The sequence below is a fragment of the Cornus florida genome, unplaced genomic scaffold (assembly GCF_030987335.1).
Source record: "Cornus florida cultivar Cherokee Brave unplaced genomic scaffold, ASM3098733v1 CherokeeBrave_3.0.0_Hap2_Chr03, whole genome shotgun sequence".
NCBI lineage: Eukaryota > Viridiplantae > Streptophyta > Magnoliopsida > Cornales > Cornaceae > Cornus > Cornus florida.
In genome coordinates, this window is record NW_026775573.1 from 36,203,930 (window position 1) to 36,225,073 (window position 21,144).

The window sequence follows — 21,144 nt, forward strand, 5'->3', positions numbered from 1 at the left end:
CTACCGTAACCATCACAACAGGATAAAAAAAAAATTAAAAAAAAAAAACGGTCATACCCGAGATCGAGAAGAGAGAGAGAGAGAGGGAGTGTTAGCGCCTAGGTACTAAAAAAAAAAAAAAAAAAAAAAAAAAAAAAAAAAAAGTTAAAGAATAGGATAGAGAAAAAGGCTTAATAATGATAGTAGTTTTGTCAATTAATATGGATGAGATTTTGTAAATTAATTGAATTAAATAATTAGGGACAAATATGACATTCAAAACCATAAGGGATGTCATTCTTAAATAAGTCGTTCATCCACACATTGATCGAAAACTCAGGGGTGTCAATGTAATTTACCTTCTTTTTATTTCTCTTTTTCTTTTACAATGTAATTGGATGGAAATTTTTTACAATGTAATTGGATGCAAACTTTTTACAATGTGCCCCTAAATTGAAATTCTGGCTCCGCCCTGCACAAAGAACTTTGTAAAAACAGGATTCATACCCATATTACACACTTCCTATTTCGACGCAAGAGTAATTTGAATAGAGGATAATGGGCAAATTTTCAGTTTAATATGGTACCTCTTATCTAGGATCATCATAGCTTGAGGTCAATTATGGTTATGATTTTTTTAATTTATTTTTAAAGTAATTTTGGTTATGGTTCAACCACTAAGAAATGTAACAAACCAGAATGTTTCAGTGGTAGTTTGGTCATCTACCATGGAAGCCAAAGGTTGGATTGATGCCTTGCACTTTCTTCTATTTTTTTTTCAGGACCCTCTGATTCTCTGAATAAGATTAAAAAAATAGATCATAGACTTCAAAAGATTGAACAATTTGAGACAGTGACCATCACCAAGAAAAGACAGATTTTAATATGGTCCCAAAGCATTCTTCATATTGCTGTAACATCAAACCGCAAAAGCCCCTATTGCCTAAAAACTAAGCAAAATCTAATGAAATAAAATATATATCAAAAGTATTTACTAACTTTGATTTGATCCATGAACTTATATTGATCTCTCACTCTATTACCACAAATCTGCAGGTTTCATTGTACTAACATAAGATGAAAGCTAAACAAATAACTATATTAAAATTTTAAGACACCAGTGTGGGAATGCTAAACAAATAACAATGTTAAAATCTAAGTTACATGAAATGAGTGCGAGAATGCTAAACAAATAACTATGTTAAAATTTAAGTCACATGAAGTCGCAGCGAGTGCGAGTGTGAGACCGAGATTGTAACGACTGCAAAATCTAACGGGATTGTAATAACGGCAAAATCTAAATATTTAAATTACGGGATTGTAATAACGGCAAAATCTAAATATCTAAATAACACCCAAATAGCGTTGAACAACACCCTTTTAAAAGGATTACATGCCTTATGTTGAAACTAATAATGCATACTTGGCTCAAAAAAATCCCAACATAAACATAAACTTTGCTATCATCTGATATGACATTCCCCTCCAAACCTATACAGTATCTTGAATTTGAATCAACAGCTTCTAAACAAAAACCAAGCAATAAAAAACATAAAGGATCATTTCATAGAAACCAAACTGTTAATTACAATTTTTCTGTTTCTCTTTAGAAACCATGAAACTGTGACAAATTCAGACAAAACCATCATTGAGACTTTATATTTTTGGATCAGCCCCAATTTTTCCCTATCTTATCATACAGTCCATCATCATCAAAAGACTTTATTATAAAACCATATCATGTATTAAAAAAGAAACCTGTGGAAAGTGTAAACTCTCAGCTTGTTGAGAGTTTCAGAGAACCTGAAAATCAAATCAAAAACTTCATTAAGGAAGAACTAAGTTCCGGCTCCGGCTCCGACTCCGGCTCCGGTTGAATCTTGACAAAAAGACCTTCCCACTGCAGGACAGTGATCTCTTCATTGAAACAGGCCCGTTTTGCAATGATCTCCCAATTGAAGAACTACCCACTAATCTCAACAAGCTCTGATTCACATCAATTCTCTTTGGAACAAAACCCAAGTTTGATTCTTTCAATTTCACCAATTGGGTATTTGAATTCTCACCAGATTGTGTCGGAATACAGTTATTTACAGCAAAACTGATCATTGCAGCTGCTGAAGAATCCAAAGAAACTGATCTTCTCATTGGTTGAACCTCATCATCCACTTCCACACGATCACTAGATTCACTAGTGCCCACTTCTGCTTTTGAATTCTCATTCTCAACACTTTCTTCTTCAATCCCAATCCCAATTCTCAATTCACAAGTTGAATCTTCTCTATCCCTAACCGATTCACTGTCATCCTCTGGAATTCCCACATGGGTTTCTTCCAAAACCTCCGGGTGGTCGAGATTAGGCTCCGGCGAGGGCGTGACCGGTGCTGTTCGGACGATTCCCGCGCGGCACATCGGGCAATTGGTGTGTGAACCGAGCCAAGTGTCAATACAAGGTATGTGGAAGGCATGGTTGCACTTGGGCAAGAGCCTGAGGGTCTCGTCTTCCTCAAACTCACTCAAGCAAACAGAGCACTCTGTTCCTTCCACAAGTCCATCCCCTCTCTTGTACTTGCAGACCGTGATTGAATTGATGATCGACGGCTGGAGACCAACGGTCCTGATGTACCAGATGGGGTGGTCCACGAAGGGCCCATGATCTTCATCGAGAAAGTGATCGTGGGTCTCTTCCAGATCCGTCTCTGGATCTGATCTCCCTCTTCTCTCTGCTGATCTGTTGCTGTTCCGAGCTGTGTAGTACTTGTAGAAGGTGTAGGTGATGAAGAGAGAGAAAGTGGCGGCAAGGATGGCCAGTGAGAGGATGAGAGGGAGAGAGAGGGTGTGGTGTCTGTTTGGATTATCATCTGAAGTTGGTGGTGGTGGTGGTGGAATTAGAGACGGGAAGACACTGCGACAGATATCAGAACACAGAGCGAGACATCTTAATGGGGTACAATAATAATTATAATAGCCTTCATAGCCTGATTCTGCTCGATAGCAAGCACCTGTACACCGTAATTCTTCTATCTGATCGGTTACGTTGACAGAATCTGACATCAATTTTCTGTGATTGAAGAAGGCCATAGAGGGAGAGGCAGAGAGAGAAGATGGGTTGGTTTGGTTGGAGGGAGAGTCAGAGATGGGTTGCTTTGGTTAGAAGCAGAAAGGGAGAAGAAAAGTCAGCTTGTTTTTGTCATAGTTGGGTGCTTTGCTTTTAGAGAGAATAAAATTAAGCATCATGTGCTTTGGGTTTGACTATATGGAGAGGATAAAGGTTGGGTTTTTCTTTTATTTTATTTTTTACTATATTTGGATTTATTTAAAAATATTTTGAAATCAAATAATTCTATAAAATTGGAACTGTTTAACCTAAATCTAAATGTAAAACAAGTTAAACTAAAACGTGAAAAAATGGTTTGGGTTGGTTCGATTTTACGATTTTAGACTTTTTTATAATTTACTTGAATACAAATATATATTATATAGAATATAATTTTCTATTATATATTATGATAAATAATTGAGTGGTTCAGATATTTTATTATTTATAAAATACAAAATATATAATTTATATAAGGGTTTGGTTTGGTTTGACCTTATAGAATTCTAAATCGAACCTAATCTTAAAAAAAATCGAACCAAACTCATTGGTTCAATTTATTCTGATTTAATTTATTAGTTCAACTAATTTTTTTTGTATACAAGGAATTCGTGGGATGATTGATACGTCATTTTTCACCTACATTGAAAAAACTAAATAAAAATAGTTCCATTAGATTAGTTGGATTGTGGGACTGCTTATCAATTTTTTCTTTTTTCAACTTAACATTTTTTTTCTTTTAAAGTTCAATTAAGCCCATACACACTAACAACATTGTTCTTAATAGTGTGTGGACACTCAACCTCGCTTTGAAAAAAATAAATTATACCATTGGACCAATACCCCATTGGTCATTTGATTTATTGTTGTCTGTGGCCTACTACTCATGGTTCTGTTATTCCATGGTATTTAAAAGTAGAAAGCACTATAAGACTATACAATTGTGTTCAAAAACAGTATACTTTAGACTGCAAATTTTACCAACGAAAAACACTCATATAGTGTATATATATAGTGTATAATTTTTCTATACATTTTAGAAAGTCTATAACATTTAATTTTGGAGTAAATATAAACCTCAATGCTGAAAAGATTAAAGTGTTCTTCTAAAAAAAAAAAAAAGGGTAAAAAAATTAATTAAATATGAAATAACTAAATTGTCCCTCTTTTTATATATATAATATTGGGTTGAGGGCAAAAAATACACTTATAGTGTGCATATAAAGTATATAACCCCAATGCGTTCTAAAACCTCATTAACATTCAATTTTAATGTAAACAAGAATCAGAATACTGAAAAAACTAAAATGTCACTCTATAACTTAATAAAAAATAGGTAAATAAACTAATTAAATATGACAAATGTATATATATGTAAGAGCGTTATCGAAAGAGACAATGGTATTTTTGAAATTTTATATCATAAAAATGTCATGTGCATGATGAAACAATAATTTCAAACCTTTCTTTGCCATATTTTTTCAAACTTAAGGGACTTATATACTCAAAATAAAGGATATGGGTGTTATTTGCCAAAAATGTAAACATTAGGGTGTTTTTTTCACTTCGCCCTTATAAGGATATTATTGAAAGAGATAAGGGTATTTTTGTAATTTTATATCTTAATAGTGACTTCAAGCCCCTTTTTTTGCTCATTTTCCAAACTTAACAGCCTTATATACATAAAATAAGTCATTCTTTGCTGATTTTTTCAAACTTAATGGAGTTATATACCCAAAATAAAGAATAGGGATATTAAAATAAAAACGTTAAGGCTCCGTTTGTTTGGACATAAAATATTTTTTTTTATTTTTGGTGTTTGGTTATCGTAAAATATTTACGAAGAAAAAAAATATTAAAATTTAACAAAAATAACTTATCCATCAATTTTCAGTAAGTTATTTTACATGTTCCGTCCGATGAACTCGATCTCAATCTTGACGTAAACCTTTATCAAATACTGACAAAGTAAAAATAAAAAAATATTTTACCTGAGAAAGAAAAATATTTTCTAAAAAAAATATTTTTATGTCGAAACAAATGGAGCTTAAATGTGTTTTTCTCACTTTGCCCAATTTTAAGAGTAATAATGTAATTTACTCTAATAATCAAAATGCTATGTGAATCTCACATTTCTTTTGAAGGGTAGACTCTATATTAATTTAATATATATGTATGTATAAATAATTAAATAAAATTTAATCAGTGGAGGCAAATGCTCAATTCAACTTATGATATTTTTCTCTTTTTTTTTTCATTTTAAAAAAAAAATGAAAACTATATATGTTTTTTAATTTATAATTTTTCTATCATGATACTTCGTTGGGAATTAGGTTAAGTCACATCTCTTTTCTTGTTCTTGGTATCATTATCTAATAAAAACTCATTTGTACTATGAATTTGAGTGTGTGGTGTGAATGGCTTTTAGGGTTTCCGAATATTAGGTGCATTAATGTTTGGGGAGTAGGAAAATATTATTGGGTCAACAAAAACCAGCTCATGATTTAACATATTCTATTCTTTTTGTCTAAAGGGTCATAATCAAATCCTCTTTTAAGTTTTACTCAACTCACCACCCCCAGATAAGGACTTTGGATGGATGACACCACATTATACTATTTGCATATTTGAATGGAGATGATATTCCTAATTATAATTGACCAAATTATTTTTCATGAGTGGAGTTTAATTGTATTTTTTCTAATATTTGTGAAGTGCAATATATTTTTAGGGCTAGTTATGTTATTTTTTAAAATAAAAAATTAGCCATTTTTTTTTTAATATTTTATGTTTTTTTTAATAGTAATTTAGCCCTTTGCAAACTCATTTTTCTTCTCTTTTCCTTTTTTATTTATTTTTTATTTTTTATTTTTTGTTTCTTGCCCTTCAACATTTTGTGGTCAAGCTTTTAGACCATTTCCCTTTCAGATAGAGAGGAATTGAGGAGAGACGCTTGCTTAATCAAACTACCCGTCATTTTAATTTCGTGAACTCCGTAGAATGTTCGAGAAATTATTAAATGATTTTAGATGATCTATCAATTGGTGATTTAGTCCGATCAAAAATAATATTCAAATTTCTTTGTAACGTTTTATTATACTACTCTGAATCTACTTTCTTTAAAGTGTCAATGATTGTTGTTAAGGGTGAAATTCACACGGTCCGATACGACACCGTTTACCTGCAAGGGAAAAAGGAGAAGATCGATGAACCTTAACAGCATCTGTGTGGTGCCTGTTAAGAGCTCTCCGACGATCAAGTTAGTCACCGGAGGTCTAAAAAGAAGACCGGGATTTAATAATAGTTTTTTCGTCGTCTTATTTATTGTCACTTCCCTTCTTCTCGATAAGGGAATTTCATCATCCTTATCCCATGGAACTTATCCCATGGAAATCTTATCCTGCATAAGATTTGTCATCATTCTTATCCATGGAAATCGTTACCCCTAATAACAAAATATTATCGTTGATAACTGAAAAAATCTGGCGGCTGGTCAACACTTGGTTGCCTCTATTGTTGGTCAAGATAGGTTTATTTTTCCCTATCAGTTGCTCCCCATTCCTAAGCTTGCTCGTCTAGCTTTGGGAATGTAAGATTTTTTTTTTTTTTGGCCCCCGGCACTGTTCCCTGGAGAATGTGCCCGTGGGTATTATTCATTAAACAGCAGGGATTTTTTTTTTTTTTTTTTGCCCCCAGCACTGTGTGCCCGCTGGTACTATTCATTAAACAGTAGATTTTTTTTTTTTTTTTTCTTTGCCGTGGGAACAGTACCCATGGGTACTATTCCCGAGGGTACTGTTCATATGAATAGTAACATTTTTTTTTTTTTTGGTATGCTTCCCTTGGGTTCTATTTTTGGTACCCTTGGGTACTCTGGCCTGGGTACTATTTTTAGTACCCTTGGGTAATCTTCCCCTGGGTACTATTTTTAGTACCCTTGGGTACTCTGCCCCTGGGTATTAGTTTTGATACCCTTGGATACTCTGCCCCTGGGTACTATTTTTAATACCCTTAGGTAATCTTCCCCTGGGGTGCTCTACCCCTGGGTACTATTTTTAGTACCCTTAGGTACTCTGCCCCTGTGTACTAGTTTTGGTACCCTTGGGTAATCTTCCCTTGGTAAGGGAATAAATTGTACAAGCTTTACTCAGGTCGTCACTCCTTTAATAAGGGAATCGAACTTTACGAGCTTACTCAGCTCACCCCTTTAGTAAGGGATTTTTATTTACTATCCCTTATTGTAAGGGGATATTAATTACGGGATCCATTCAGCCCGGGTCCTTATAGTACAGGATATTCATTTATTATCCCTTATATTACGGGGATATGGATTACGGGATTCATTCAGCCCGGGTCCTGATAATACAAGATACTTATCCCCTATAGTCCGGGGTTATGGATTAAGGGATTCATTCAGCCCGAGTCCTTATAATACAGGATATTTATTTACTATCCCCTATAGTCTGTGGATATGGATTGCGGGAGTCATTCAGCCCGGGTTCTTGTAATATAGGACACTCATTTACTATCCCTTATAGTACGGGGATACGGATTACGGGATTCACTAAGCCCGGGTCCTTATAATACATGACATTCATTTACTATCCCTTATAGTACGGGGATATGGATTACAGGATTCACTCAGCCCAGATCTTTATAATACATGACACTCATTCACTATCCTTTATAGTACGAGGATACGGATTATAGGATTCACTCAGCTCGGGCCCTTGTAATACAGGACACTCATTTGCTATCCCTTATAATACGGGGATACTACACGTATAAAGATAATTGACCAAGAGTCAAGATAACTGAAAAGAATTTTATTAAAGACCATCATCGCCTCAAGGCTTATTAAAAACAAGATAACACGTGAGGGAGCTACCCTCCATTTAAAATGATTAACTAAGATGCCCCCAGTCTTTATTGTGAATGACTTGATAAGGCTAATTCCAGCCGTGAAACAATTTCTAGTCGGTATACTCATTTGAGTCCTTCTCATGCTATGTGTTATCGTTCTGGCTAAAGAACGATCTCTTATATTTGGTATTATTTTCATCTCTGGCGAGAAGGGCTGGCCTCTTCTTGTCCTTTCCTTCCTTCCGTGCACTCATGGTGTCTTCAGCGTTGATGTGTTTTTACGCTCTAATCAGCAACTCTATCATACTGGTGGGAGGTTCTTTTGATAAGGAGACAAGAATCTGGAGGTTTGGAGTTCTCCTATGAAAGCGGTCAAAGCTACCTTGTCGTCCACCTCTTCTACCTGCAACATCTCTGCGTTGAATCGGGTGATGTATTCCCGAATCGACTCTTCCTTTTGTTGCTCCACGATAAACAGGTAGGTAGCCAGCCTCCTATGCCTCTGACCTGCAATGAAGTGGCTCACAAACTGCTTACTCAGTTCTTCGAAGGTGTTGATAGTTCCTGGCTTCAGCTTGTTAAACCAAACTCTTGCTGATCCATTAAGTGTAGTGGGAAAAGCTCGGCACATGATTTCGTTTGGCACAGCGTGTAAATGCATAAGAGCTTGAAAAGTTTCCAGGTGATCGAAGGGATCTTTGGTCCCATCGAAGCTTTCGAACGAGGGCATCCTGAACTTGCTAGGTAGTGGACATTTCATAACGGCGGGGCTGAACGGCAAGTTGGTCCTTTGTACCAGGTCATCTACGGCAGCAGGACCTTTCCTTTTCATAGCCTGCATTATATCTTTCATTTTTCCCTTAAGATCCTCGATTTGTAGGTCGAGATAGGTAACTTTCTTTGTCTTTTCCTTAAGACAGAAGGCTGTGCTTTCAGGAGGTCTGGAACTCCGTGGGAGAGATGGGTGGATCACCTCTCTATGTCGGGTTCCCACTTGGCTTTGTTCCACTTCAGTCTCATTTTGGGGGGGATGATTATCCTGCTCTTTAAGATTCCCATTACCTCCGTTTGGATTTGAGAGATCTTATCGTGCCAAGTTTTTGTTGAACCGGTGGAACAAGAAGTTGCAGGAGCCGTATTTTGCTGGATCAACTGGTCCATACCCTGACTCAGAGTTTGGACCTGCAGTTCCAACGCTGCAAGCCGTGTCTGGTCGTTTGGGACATCCAGGTTTTCACCCGACTCTACCCTTCGACCAGATCCCTACGACGGTGTTCCTTCGGTAACCATACCGGACTGCAAACGTATATACCCAACAGAGTAATTAATTGATTTAAAGGAATCGTTGTTCCCACAGACGGCGTCAACTGTTGAGGGTGAAATTCATACGGTCCGATACGACACCGTTTACCTGCAAGGGATAGAGGAGAAGATCGATGAACCTTGACAGCACCGGTGTGGTGCCTGTCAAGAGCTCTCCGACGAATAAGTTAGTCACCAGAGGTCTAAAAAGAAAATAGGGATTTAATAATAGTTTTTTCGTCGTACCTTATTCCCAAGTCGTTGTCTTATTTATTGTCGCTCCCTTATTCTCGATAAGGGAATTTCATCATCCTTATCCCATTGAAATCTTATCCTGCATAAGATTTGTCATCATTCTTATCCATGGAAATCGTTACCCCTAATAACAAAATATTATCGTTGATCACCGAAAAGATCTGGCGGCTGGTCAACACTTGGTTACCTCTATTGTTAGGTCAAGATAGGTTTATTTTTCCCTATCAATTGTAATAATTAAAACTTCGCCCATAATGAAGTCTTAAAATTTCAGCACTTAATATTTAATTTATTCAAATAATATGTATTGTTAGGTGCATTTTTATGACTCATCCAATACTTAAATATAAATAAATTAAGTGTATTTGATAAGCAATTTAAATATCACTTAATAGAACTAAATCCTCTTAAAATAGAATAAAATTTTAAGTGAGATAGTTTTTTTTTTTGGTTATATAATAAGAAAGATTATTACACTTATTGCTAAAACTTAAAATCCACATAAATATCAAAGAATTTTTCGAGTTATAATTAATGCTTACAACCTTTCCATTTATAATTCAACCCTAAAAATTTTTGTTGCTTAGGGACCATTTAGGAAGTGTTGTGTGGTGTAGTATAATGCTTTAGCCTAGAACAGAACAAGTGTTGTGTGGTGTAGCGTTCTGAAAGGAGAACAAAACATGTTTGTCGACGAAAATTTGCTCCGAGAATTTTGGAATAGAAATTATTATTATTATTTTTAATGATTAAAATAAATTAATTACTTCACTTAATTAGTTTGCAAAACAAGAATTACAGAGCTTGATTAGTTGATTTAGAAAAAAAATTAAAACAAAACCCATACACACAGACTTGCAGTTACAGAAAGAGAAAGATAGAGAGACTAGGGCAATTGGGAGGCTGAAATGATTTACCTTAAAATTGGATTTGCAGAGTTGAGAACGAGAATAGAGATGGAGGCGTTTGGGAGGCTGAAATGATTTGCCCTAAAAAAAATTAAAACAAAACCCATTCATGTTTGCACTTGCAGAGAGAGAGAGAATAGAGATGGAGGCGTTTGGAAGGCTGAAATGATTTGCCCTAAAATTGGATTTGCAGAGTTGAGAACGAGAATAGAGATGGAGGCGTTTGGGAGGCTGAAATGATTTACCCTAAAAAAATTAAAACAAAACCCATTCATGTTTGCACTTGCACACACAGAGAGAGACAGAGAATGGCGTTTGGAAGGCTGAAATGATTTGCCCTAAAAAAAATTAAAACAAAACCCATACAAGTTTGCAGTTGTAGAGAGAGAGATCGAGAATAGAGATAGAGGCATTTGGAAGGCTGAAATTATTTGCCCTCAAAAAATTAAAACAAAACCCATACAAGTTTGTAGTTGCAGAGAGAGATCGAGAATAGAGATGGAGGCGTTTGGGAGGTTGAAATGATTTGCCCTAAAAAAAATTAAAACAAAACTCATACAAGTTTGCAGTTGCTGAGAGAGAGATCAATAATAGAGATAGAGGCGTTTCGGAGGCTGAAATGATTTGCCTTAAAAAAAAAAATTTAAACAAAACCCATACAAGTTTGCAGTTGCAGATAGAGAGATCGAGTATTGCTTAGGGCCTGTTTTGAACTTCTGATCCTTATAGATTTTGTGTTTGCAGTTGCAGAGAGAGAGATGGAGCAAGTTCCAGAGTTGAGAACGAGAGTAGAGACGAAGGCGATTGGGAGGCTGAAATGATTTGCCCTAATAAAAATTTTCCTCTAATCTCCGCTACAGTAAAAAAGATGGGCTGGAACAACATAGAACACCAAATTGTTGTTTCAGCTTTTGGGCCAAATATTAGGTTTGTTCTGAAAGTGTTCCATTACTGTTGAGAACACAATAAGGCGAGCCAAACAACATGTGTTTTGAAATGGGCTACTGTAGCACTGTAGGGAATACCACACACCACTACACTACACAAACCAAACAGGCCCTTAATATTCCGTTATTGTTGTTATTTTTTATTTTTTATTTTTTTATTTTCAAATAGCACCTTTAAGTGCTTTTTGATAACTCAATGCATTACTTAAATGACAATCCAACTAAGTGATTTAGTGACTCCTTTTGGATATCACTTAAAATAAATAAATTTTAGTAAAAATGGATAAATTTTGACCAAGAAATACTTCACTTATTAATACTTCAAATTCAAACAAATATCAATTTAAATTTACATTTAACACTTACAAAGTTTTAAAACATAAAATTTAATTCTTAATTTAATTAATTAATTAATTTTTAGTAAAATGCACCATGGGTTTACTTAGGCTCCGTTTAGATACATAGGAGAGAGAAAGAAATAATACTTTAGTTAGGAGAGAAAATAAATAAATAAATAAAAATTGATATCAATAATCTCTATTTATATTTGAATAAATAGGAAATAAATAAAAAGAAATGATAATATTTTTGTTTGGATAAGATAGAAGAAAGAAATAAAATGATAACAACCAATATGATATGAGTGGAATAACAAATTCTACCTTCTAATTGTTAATAGTAGCTTCAAAATTATAAAATATTATTTAACCCCACTATCTCTCTGCCAATCTTCTCATTTTTGGGAAGATCGTATCCCTCCTTATTCTTTTCAATCCTTTCTTTTCTTTTATTTTAAACAATCCAAACATAATATATAATATCTTTTTCTTTTCTTTCTCTCACTATCTCTCCAAAACCCTCCATCCAAACGAAACCTTAGAGGTCCAAATGGTGGGTCCCCACCTGGTCATGGGTTTCACTTTCGTTAGGTTGCAAATTTCTTTTTCTTTCCTTTCTTTCAATCTCTCCCAAGGCTCCAAATCCCTCAATCCAAACGCAGCTTTTTAGAGATTCTAATGGTGGGTCCCCACTCTGGTCATTGGTTTCATTTTCATTAGGTTGCAAATTTGCAATAAATTGATTTCACTTTCATGTGGTCGCATTCAAGTCAGATACTACCATCCCATTTCCCTCCCAATCTTTATCAGTTTTGGGAAAACAATATCTCCCAACCATTTTTTTTTCTCTCATTTCAAACAATCCCAACACAATATACAATATACAATATACTTTTCTTTCCTCTCTCTCACTATCCCCGATCCAAATGGAGCCTTAGAGATTCTAATGGTGGGTCCCCACCCTGGTCATTGGTTTCACTTTCATTATTAGGTTGCAAATTTGCGATAAATTGGTTTCACTTTCTTGTGGTTGCAGTCAAGTCAGATATTAAAATCTTTTGGTCATAATCCAATAATGCCCTTATAACATCCGATCAAGATTCAGTTCCTACCTCGTCAAAGAGTTCGGCACATGTTCACACCAGACAATCCTATAACATCCCTACAATACAAGTGAAGCATTAATCAATTAAGTATTTGCAAAACGGGCCATGTTCGGCCCATGCTGACCTCTGTTTCGAGCGGGCTTTAACTGGTCCATCTATACTGGTTTGTATGTGTTCATAAACATCCAATTATAAACACATTTACAAACATAGACTTTGTATAGATTTATGAACTACATTCATGAACATATATAGACTTGTGCAAGTTTGTATAAGTTCATGAATGAGTTACAGTAATTGAGGGGGCATAAAATCCCTCTGAGCCAGGTCCAGCCTGGCTCACCAGTAAAGAAGGAGGCCCAGCGACCCCCGGCACGCTCACTCTCATTCAAGGCCCGTTCTGATCAAGAGTAAGGCCTGTTTTGACCGAGAGGTTGGCCCAAGTGAAGACCAAGCCCGTCAAGAAGAAATGAAGCCCATATTATTTGAAGGTTTAGAAAGAACAAATTATTTCTAGGGTAAGAATAAACTTCTATGAATAAAAAAAGAGCAAAAATATAAGTATGATATCGATGGTAACTTTTTTTATATTAAACGAGTGGAACCTCCTAAATGGACTACAATTTGGCTTTTGCAGTCCTAACTGTATATTATAAATTATATAAAATAAATATTCTTAAAAATACTTTTATTATCAAGTAGTTAATAATGCTTCTAGACTAAGTTCCTATAATTAATTAAGTACTTAGTACTTAAATTATTATATAAGTTATATATACTAAGTAATTATTATTTGATAACGTATCAATTCAAGACAGCTTACGTTTAAATTCCCTTTTTTCGAGGGACTTTTCCATTTCAATAATAATTCCCTCATTAACTGTTGGATTTTGAGATAATTATTAAAAAAATTCATTAGATTTCAAAAACCAACCTAATGCAATCTATATCCGTTATCTATATAGTACAAAGAGTTTCCCTACATATCTGAGTTTCATTATATTATTTAATAATAAATAAATTTACCTTTCTAATGATTTACCTAATTTACATTTTTTTTTTTTTCTAAATTGAAGGAAATATATAATTTAAAAAAAATTAATTATAGAAGGAAACACATTAATATATAATATTTCTGTGAGCTACTTGATGCTACTGAAAATTTCTGTGTGCTACTTGATGGAAATCTTCAATATCACATGCCATATACATCAAAAATTTTTTTTTAATGATTGGAAAATAAATTAGAACTTAATTGAATAAGAATAATGATATTTATGAGTTAGGCAGAATTGTTTGACGGGAATGCATTTGGTTAGTTATTTATGCAAGATGGAAGGCATTCGTAATCATCATTGAATAAAAATAATGATATTCAAGTCGATGAGTTAGATAGAATTATTTAACTGAATAAATGAATGCAAATAAAGGAGGGGTTGTCTTTTCCAATTTCATTTGTTCCATGCATATCAATCTCTATGGAAAGCTGTTAACATTCATTTGGATAAAAATATTTGAAATGTAAAATCATGTGATTACAACATAAATTCAAAGTGAGTAATTTAGGCTTAGGTTTTAAATAAAAAAGCTTCCAAAGTTTAATATTGATTTGACAAACTTAGGTGGGAACTACTCGTAATAACGAACTTGCAAAATGAATCTGTTTATCATAAAGAAATTCGTCATTTCTTATCTGTTTCACCTTAATTATTATTTCAACAAATAAAAGTTTTGTCTTGGTCTCTGCATGTCCATGGAGTTTTGAAAATTTAATGAATATGAGCGCAATCTGTATATTCGAAAACAAAAGCAGCAAAGAAAGAGACAAAGGGCTTAAGATTGACGCCAATACGATAACTTAAATGCCATGTAAAGGTTACTTAATTACCAAAAAAAACCTGCTATAAATTTTAACAAATTTTAAAAAGCAAAGGGTCACAAATGCCTTTTAACCAAATACAGCCCCAGTACAACATAAAAAGCTTCCAACAGAATCTCTTTATTAACCCTAACTCTGTTTATTTTATTATCCTCAACTAATTAACTATTAATAATCACAACCATTGATGATGACTTCAACGTGTGTGATTTTTCATAAAATTTAATAATAATAAAATCTATTGAAATTAAATATATATATACAGAAAAAACATTGCTAATCAAAGAATTAAATAAAGCCATAGTCTCGTAGAGATTATGCCCTCTTTTTTATGACTAACTTCAATCCCTTGCGAAAAAACTCTTAATAAATGCCCAAGAATTATTTTTAATCCCAATTTTTGATGGTGTGAAAATAATTTGGAACTTAATTGAATAATTATTTGTTTGACAAATTTTTTTAAAAATAATTGAATGCGAAGATTGGAGGCCAATGCCATTTCTATTCCATTCTTAATTATTTTAATTTCTTATTGGAATTAAAAAGATCTAATAATATTTGTATTGAGCAACCAAAAATTATTAAATAGAACCTTAACCATGAATACAAATTTTGATTGGATCTCGAAAAAACCAAAAAAAAAACTTTTTCGTCGTAAAGAAAAAGAAAAATGCTTGGCCAAAACAAAAGAATAGCATAGAAAAGCTACATAGGGCTTAAAGATTAACCCGCTACAATAGCTTAATTACCAAAAAGACGTACGAATAAATTTTAACAATTTTCAAAAGCGAAAGGGTCACCATTGTCTTTTGACCAAATACAGGTATAGTACAACAGAAAAGCTACCAAGACTTAGCTGTCACAGAATATCTGTATAAACCCTAAAACTGTGTTTATCTGCAACTAATTAACAATTTTTTCATTAATGATTTAAGATATATTAATTAAAATATATATAATGAATTTATAAAAAACAAAAACATTTGCTCCATACCACATTAACATAATCAAACATGTCTCAAACAAAAACAATATCGCAAATAATATTAATATATATTAATAGATTAAAACAAAAAGAGATGTAATGTAATACAATCGCTAATAAAAGACTCTAGTAATCATTTAATAACACTACCGAATCGGCACTATAGAGAGAAAGTTTGTCCATAACAGACTATCTAGAGAGAGAAACCTCCACTCCGACAGTCAGACCTATGCAAACAAAGCAACGGCTACCAAACCGGCGGCGACGGAACCTGCGGAGAGAATGTTCACGGCGGCGCCGTTCGGCGCTGGTGCGGGTGCTTCAATTGGAGTTCCGGCGATCGACGATGGAACAGTTGCCGGAGCAGGGGATGCCACGGGAGGAGACGGAGGAGAGGTAACGGCCACCGGAGATGGAGCAGACGCCGGAGGAGTATTCACCGGAGCAGAAGGCTGAGCCACCGGAGAAAGAGCGGTCGACTGAGACGGTGTTGGCGCGGCCAACGGAGACTGAGCGATCGCGGATCCCAAGAATAATGCCATCACCATCACGAACGCAATGCTTGAAGACGCCATTGCATGAACAGAAACCGAAGAGTTATAGAATCTAGAGAGAGAGAGAGAGAAATTCTAGAGAGAGAGAGAGGGTTTCTACGAGGAAAAGCAGAGTGAGGAGGGGGTGAGTTATATAGACGAGTGTGTGTATAGAATTGTGGTCGATTCAGGTGTCTAAGGAGTACACACTCCTTTAACGAGAGCCGTTGGATTGGTTTGACACGTACATCAATGGGTAATTGACGGTGTAGATTGCGCCAGACAGAGTCCTGATTAAGATTAAATGCATATTTCCTTATAATGCAAAAACACGGTATGTAATATCGAGTCCTTCTGGTTTGGGAGATTTGGGACCCTTCGTGTCCTTCCACACCAACGAACAGTTGTCTTGAATCTCAGCCGTAGACGTGGATTGATCATCTCATAAATCAAATAATTGAATTTCAAAAAATAAAAAGATTGAAAGAAATTGAAATTTAAGATATATTTTGAATTAAATTAGATAAAGGGTGATGTTTAGTTGTTTACTTTTGTATTTTTCAAATTATATGAAATCTATTTTTATTTTTATTTCTAATTTTTGTCATTTAAAATTCCATTAATCTCGTTTTATTTTAAAATGGAGTCTCATTCTAAATTTCAAACTCCCCATGAAGCCCTGTCACTCCAAACATGGAAAATGAATAATGCACTTTATTGTTGCACTATAATGTCTTATTTCATATTAGAATATTGAGACTTATACCATTTTCATAGTATACTCATTTATTTTATAATAAAGTTCATAATTGAAGAATGGGCTACAATTGTTCTGATGGACTCCAGACACTGTTTGCCCGTTTGGGATTGCTGTTAGAATGTTAAAAACACTCTTAATAGTATAGCTGTTATAAAAATGCTTTAGTAAAAAATACTTATGCGTTTGATGACATATTGTATAAAGCATTTTTTATACTTGAAACACTTTTAAATTTGTTTGGTAATAATATTGCTTTTGCACTCAAGATGTGCTAATTCCATCCTATTAAGTATTATAAAATTCCATTGAGTTCAATAATTTATTAGTATTATTTTAAAATATTACATATTTTGTTTATGATATCGAATTTGTATTGAGTACTAAAATGTAAATGAATTAAACATGTTTTAATGATGATTAATTTATATTTGATCTGGAAGGCGCCTGCAGAGTTCAGAATAATTTAAAATCTTCGTTTGTTATAGAATCCCAATATTATTTGCTATTTGTTTGTAGTAGGAGCAAAATTGTATTTTATAAAAAATATAAAGGGATTAAATTGTCTAAAAAAAATTAGTTACCTAAAAATATAAATCTCTACTGTCACGAAATTTTAAAAGTTGGGATTCCTAATTTCACTTAAACACGTTTCTTTAACGTAAACTCTACTACCTATCAACGCATGTTTTTTTCCACTACAATTTTTTGAAATATTTTTCAATAATAAAGAAGCAATCCCAAACACTAAACTTACTGAAATAGAATTGTTGACGACAATTGCTCGAGGTGTTGGTTGCATTTTAACTGTTGATTGGTTTGAGTTCTACGATGTAGATACAACACTTGACTAAATCACGACCATCCTTATTAATGGTATTAGATATGTCAATTAATCAATAAATGACATGATATAAGATATGGATCATTTTTACAAAAATGACTTAGTGTCCATCGACCTAATCTTATCACATCACAGAAATTTTGTGGATTTAAAAGAAAATGAATTTTACAAGAATGGTAGCGGCCGTTATCGCATCAGCCACAACGACCACAACACATTTGTCCTGTGGTTGACCTCAACTGTTAAATAACAGAAAAAGAAAAAAAATAATAATTAAGGTCCAGACACATTTGCGAGTGAACTGCGGCTAGTAATTCTTAATTTAAAATTTAAAATTTTTATAAAAATTAAGTAGGTGTGTGAGTTTCTTATGGAATTAGTAATTAATTATTTTTTTGATTTTATTTATTTTCATAATTTTGGAGAGAGGTGGGAAGGTGGTGTCACGATGGTGGTGTGGGCTAGTTCAATAAAGTGGGTTGTGGCTTTGCCAATTGGGTCCAATGAAGAGCTATCTCAGAGGCCCATGTATGAATCATCATATTCAACGAATAAAGTGTGGTGACCATGTCGAGGCATAATTTGGTAACTAATGGGCCTAAGCTTTTGTAGATACCATAAGCCACTTTTTCATTTTTCCATTTTGCTTTAGAATTAGGCTACCGTTAATTTTTTTTATTTCTTTATTTATTGGAGGATGTAAACATCTCGCCCTGTCCCGTTTAGAACACAGTTAATTTTTTTTGGGACGGGAATGGAAAAAGGCCACTAGCCTACTCCGTTTATAGTGATAAACTACAATTTTGTCGTTCTAATTTATTTTTATATTAAAAAATATTAAGTATATGCTAATCTTAAGTTATCAGATTCTAATCACTAGATATCCTTTTGGGTTATTTTTATTTGAGAACTTATATGTATTAGTCTAATGTTACTACAATAATATTAAATCTCTAAGTTATAATTGAGAATTTGAATCTTGTTCTTACCATAAGAGAAAAAGAATCAAAAAAATTGATTCATTATTTACCTTTGTTAGATTCTTAATACATATACAAAAGTATTCTCCTAACTCATTCTCGTCCCACTACGTCTAAATGATTTTGGGAAGATGAGGATGCTATGCTAAACGGGGATGGAAATGGGATTGGGTACCCTTGCCCCAAGCTGGTTCCGTTGCCATTTCTACCCATTTGTTCTTAAGAACTCGAACTCTCACATTTTAATTTGAACAGTTCTATTTGGTTAATAAATTTTATGGGTAAAAAAAAAGAAAAAAAAACCCCAATTATTAGCCAATCAGCAACTACTAACCCCCGAATTATAAAAGTTATAAAAAAAACCTTTGTTGCAAATTACCCTATCCAGCGACATGCCGGTGGAATTTTGCCGTTAAAATCATCATGTGCGGTCACGTGATCACACAATATATATTTAATGCCCATAATGCCCTTATGAGCCGTTGTGAACAGTACACCCAAACACACCTTTTATGTTATTGTTACACCCAAACAAAGAAAACTAGGATGATGGTTCAGCTTCATCCGTTTGGGCCTTGAATGGTCTTTGAAGTATCGGTGGGCTTAAATGCCTCTTTTGCTGAAACACACACACACACTCACATATGCCCAATATAATGGTCTAACTATTTGGTCTTCTAATTAGCCTTACATAGCGTGAGAGCGCTTTAACCTTTTGAAAAGATTACCAAGTGCAAGATATATAACCCAACTACATATAGTTTCATTAGAATATATATATATATATATATATATATATATAATACTACAGTTGTTAGAATTTTGAATCATTAAAATGTAAATTTGTTAATTTGATTGGCAGTTGTTGCAATAGTTACCTTGGAGTATTAATTCTGATGGAAGATTGAGACTTGCATGTATTGATTCTGACTTTAGCAAAAAAGTCTAGAAACATAAAGAAGTAGAAATAAGAATAAAAAATGGGGAATACATAAATAGAAACGTTACCAAAGAACCCCTTAGCATAGCATATCGATTCACCAAACCTACTTCCATTCCCTCAATGTGACAAGTGATAACTTCCAAAAGAAACATTTACAAACATTTTTATTTATTATTGTATCCTGATAATGGTTAGCAATTAGTGATAGTTAACGAGAGATGGGGATGGGATTTGAAGATGTTTGAGTGTATGTATAAAATATAATTAGGATGATATTTGAAAAATTATTACAGAATACGAGATTATATGATCCGACCAATCTTACGCACAAATAAAACACTAAATATAAAGTTTGCACACATTTATTTACACAATATTCTTAGGCATACTTAGAGGACTTACATTAATTAAATAATCTTGTCCAACAAATTTAAAACTAGGGCAATGTTATAATGAATTGAAAATATATACCTTATAAGACGGTTGCTATAATGCTTTGGAGGAATCTCATCACTTGCACACGATCACACACATGAATGACGCTAGGATTCGATAGAGAATTGGTATGTGCTCTTTTTACAATACTACACTTCACCATCCTACTAAAAATAATGAAGACTTAACGAAGACTTGTTATTCTCTCAAGCAATTCTGCACCAAGAAAATCAATCAGTGGGGCCACCACTACCTTGACCCATGGCTCTATTCTTCTTCCTCCTATGTTTCTTCACCGTTAGCGCGTTTTTTTTTTTTGGAAAGGTATACTTACAGCTTTTTTTGATTGGAGAATGTTCCTTGTGGCTTTCGTGTTTGTATATTCTTTTATTTCAATAAAATTTTCAGTTTTTTCCATCAAAGAAAAAATTGGTCAATAATCTATCATGATATATATATTATTATTTTTTTTTATTTTCTCATAAAATACGTATATCAATCTCATAACACACTGGTAATTAAACTGGAAGTGCCGTGTAAAAGCAAGAGCTCAAAAATTTATTTCTGAAATTCCTGCCATAAAAAATGGGCCCCGTATGATGATCCATCATGATATATTACATGCCCATTTTTGTTCAAAAAAATCAGATAAATTACACAAGCTATATATAGTCGTCAATCAGTAGTCAAAAAGAGAGGGCCGTGCAAAATTGGCTAAAAATGGCCTAAGCAATGCAACCTTTGGAACCATTCACATTACATAGTGCGAAACAATGCAATTTGTAATATATATATATATATATATAAACACTATTTTTACTAACCCCAAAAAAAAAAAAAAAAAAAACACACACACACACACATAAATTATAGAGTTAATTATAATAACACCTCCTGAGATTTGTCATATTGACAGTCATATACAATTTAACCATTTTTTTGGACAAAGATACTCCTGTGAGAATTTTGATCTATACAAGTCCTTAAAGCATT

At 33.7% G+C, this 21,144-nt stretch overlaps 2 protein-coding genes across 2 annotated transcripts; both read right to left on the reverse strand.

The window, feature by feature from the left end:
* Positions 1 to 1,522: 1,522 nt before the first annotated feature.
* LOC132300272 (E3 ubiquitin-protein ligase RING1-like) lies at positions 1,523 to 3,207 on the reverse strand. The gene has a single exon (XM_059797292.1). It carries the CDS (start codon positions 3,058 to 3,060, stop codon positions 1,807 to 1,809), a length of 1,254 nt encoding a protein of 417 aa, XP_059653275.1. The 5' UTR covers positions 3,061 to 3,207; the 3' UTR covers positions 1,523 to 1,806.
* Positions 3,208 to 15,886: 12,679 nt separating this feature from the next.
* Positions 15,887 to 16,234, reverse strand: LOC132301445 (classical arabinogalactan protein 1-like). Its single transcript, XM_059798694.1, has one exon. It carries the CDS (start codon positions 16,232 to 16,234, stop codon positions 15,887 to 15,889), a length of 348 nt encoding a protein of 115 aa, XP_059654677.1.
* Positions 16,235 to 21,144: the final 4,910 nt, after the last annotated feature.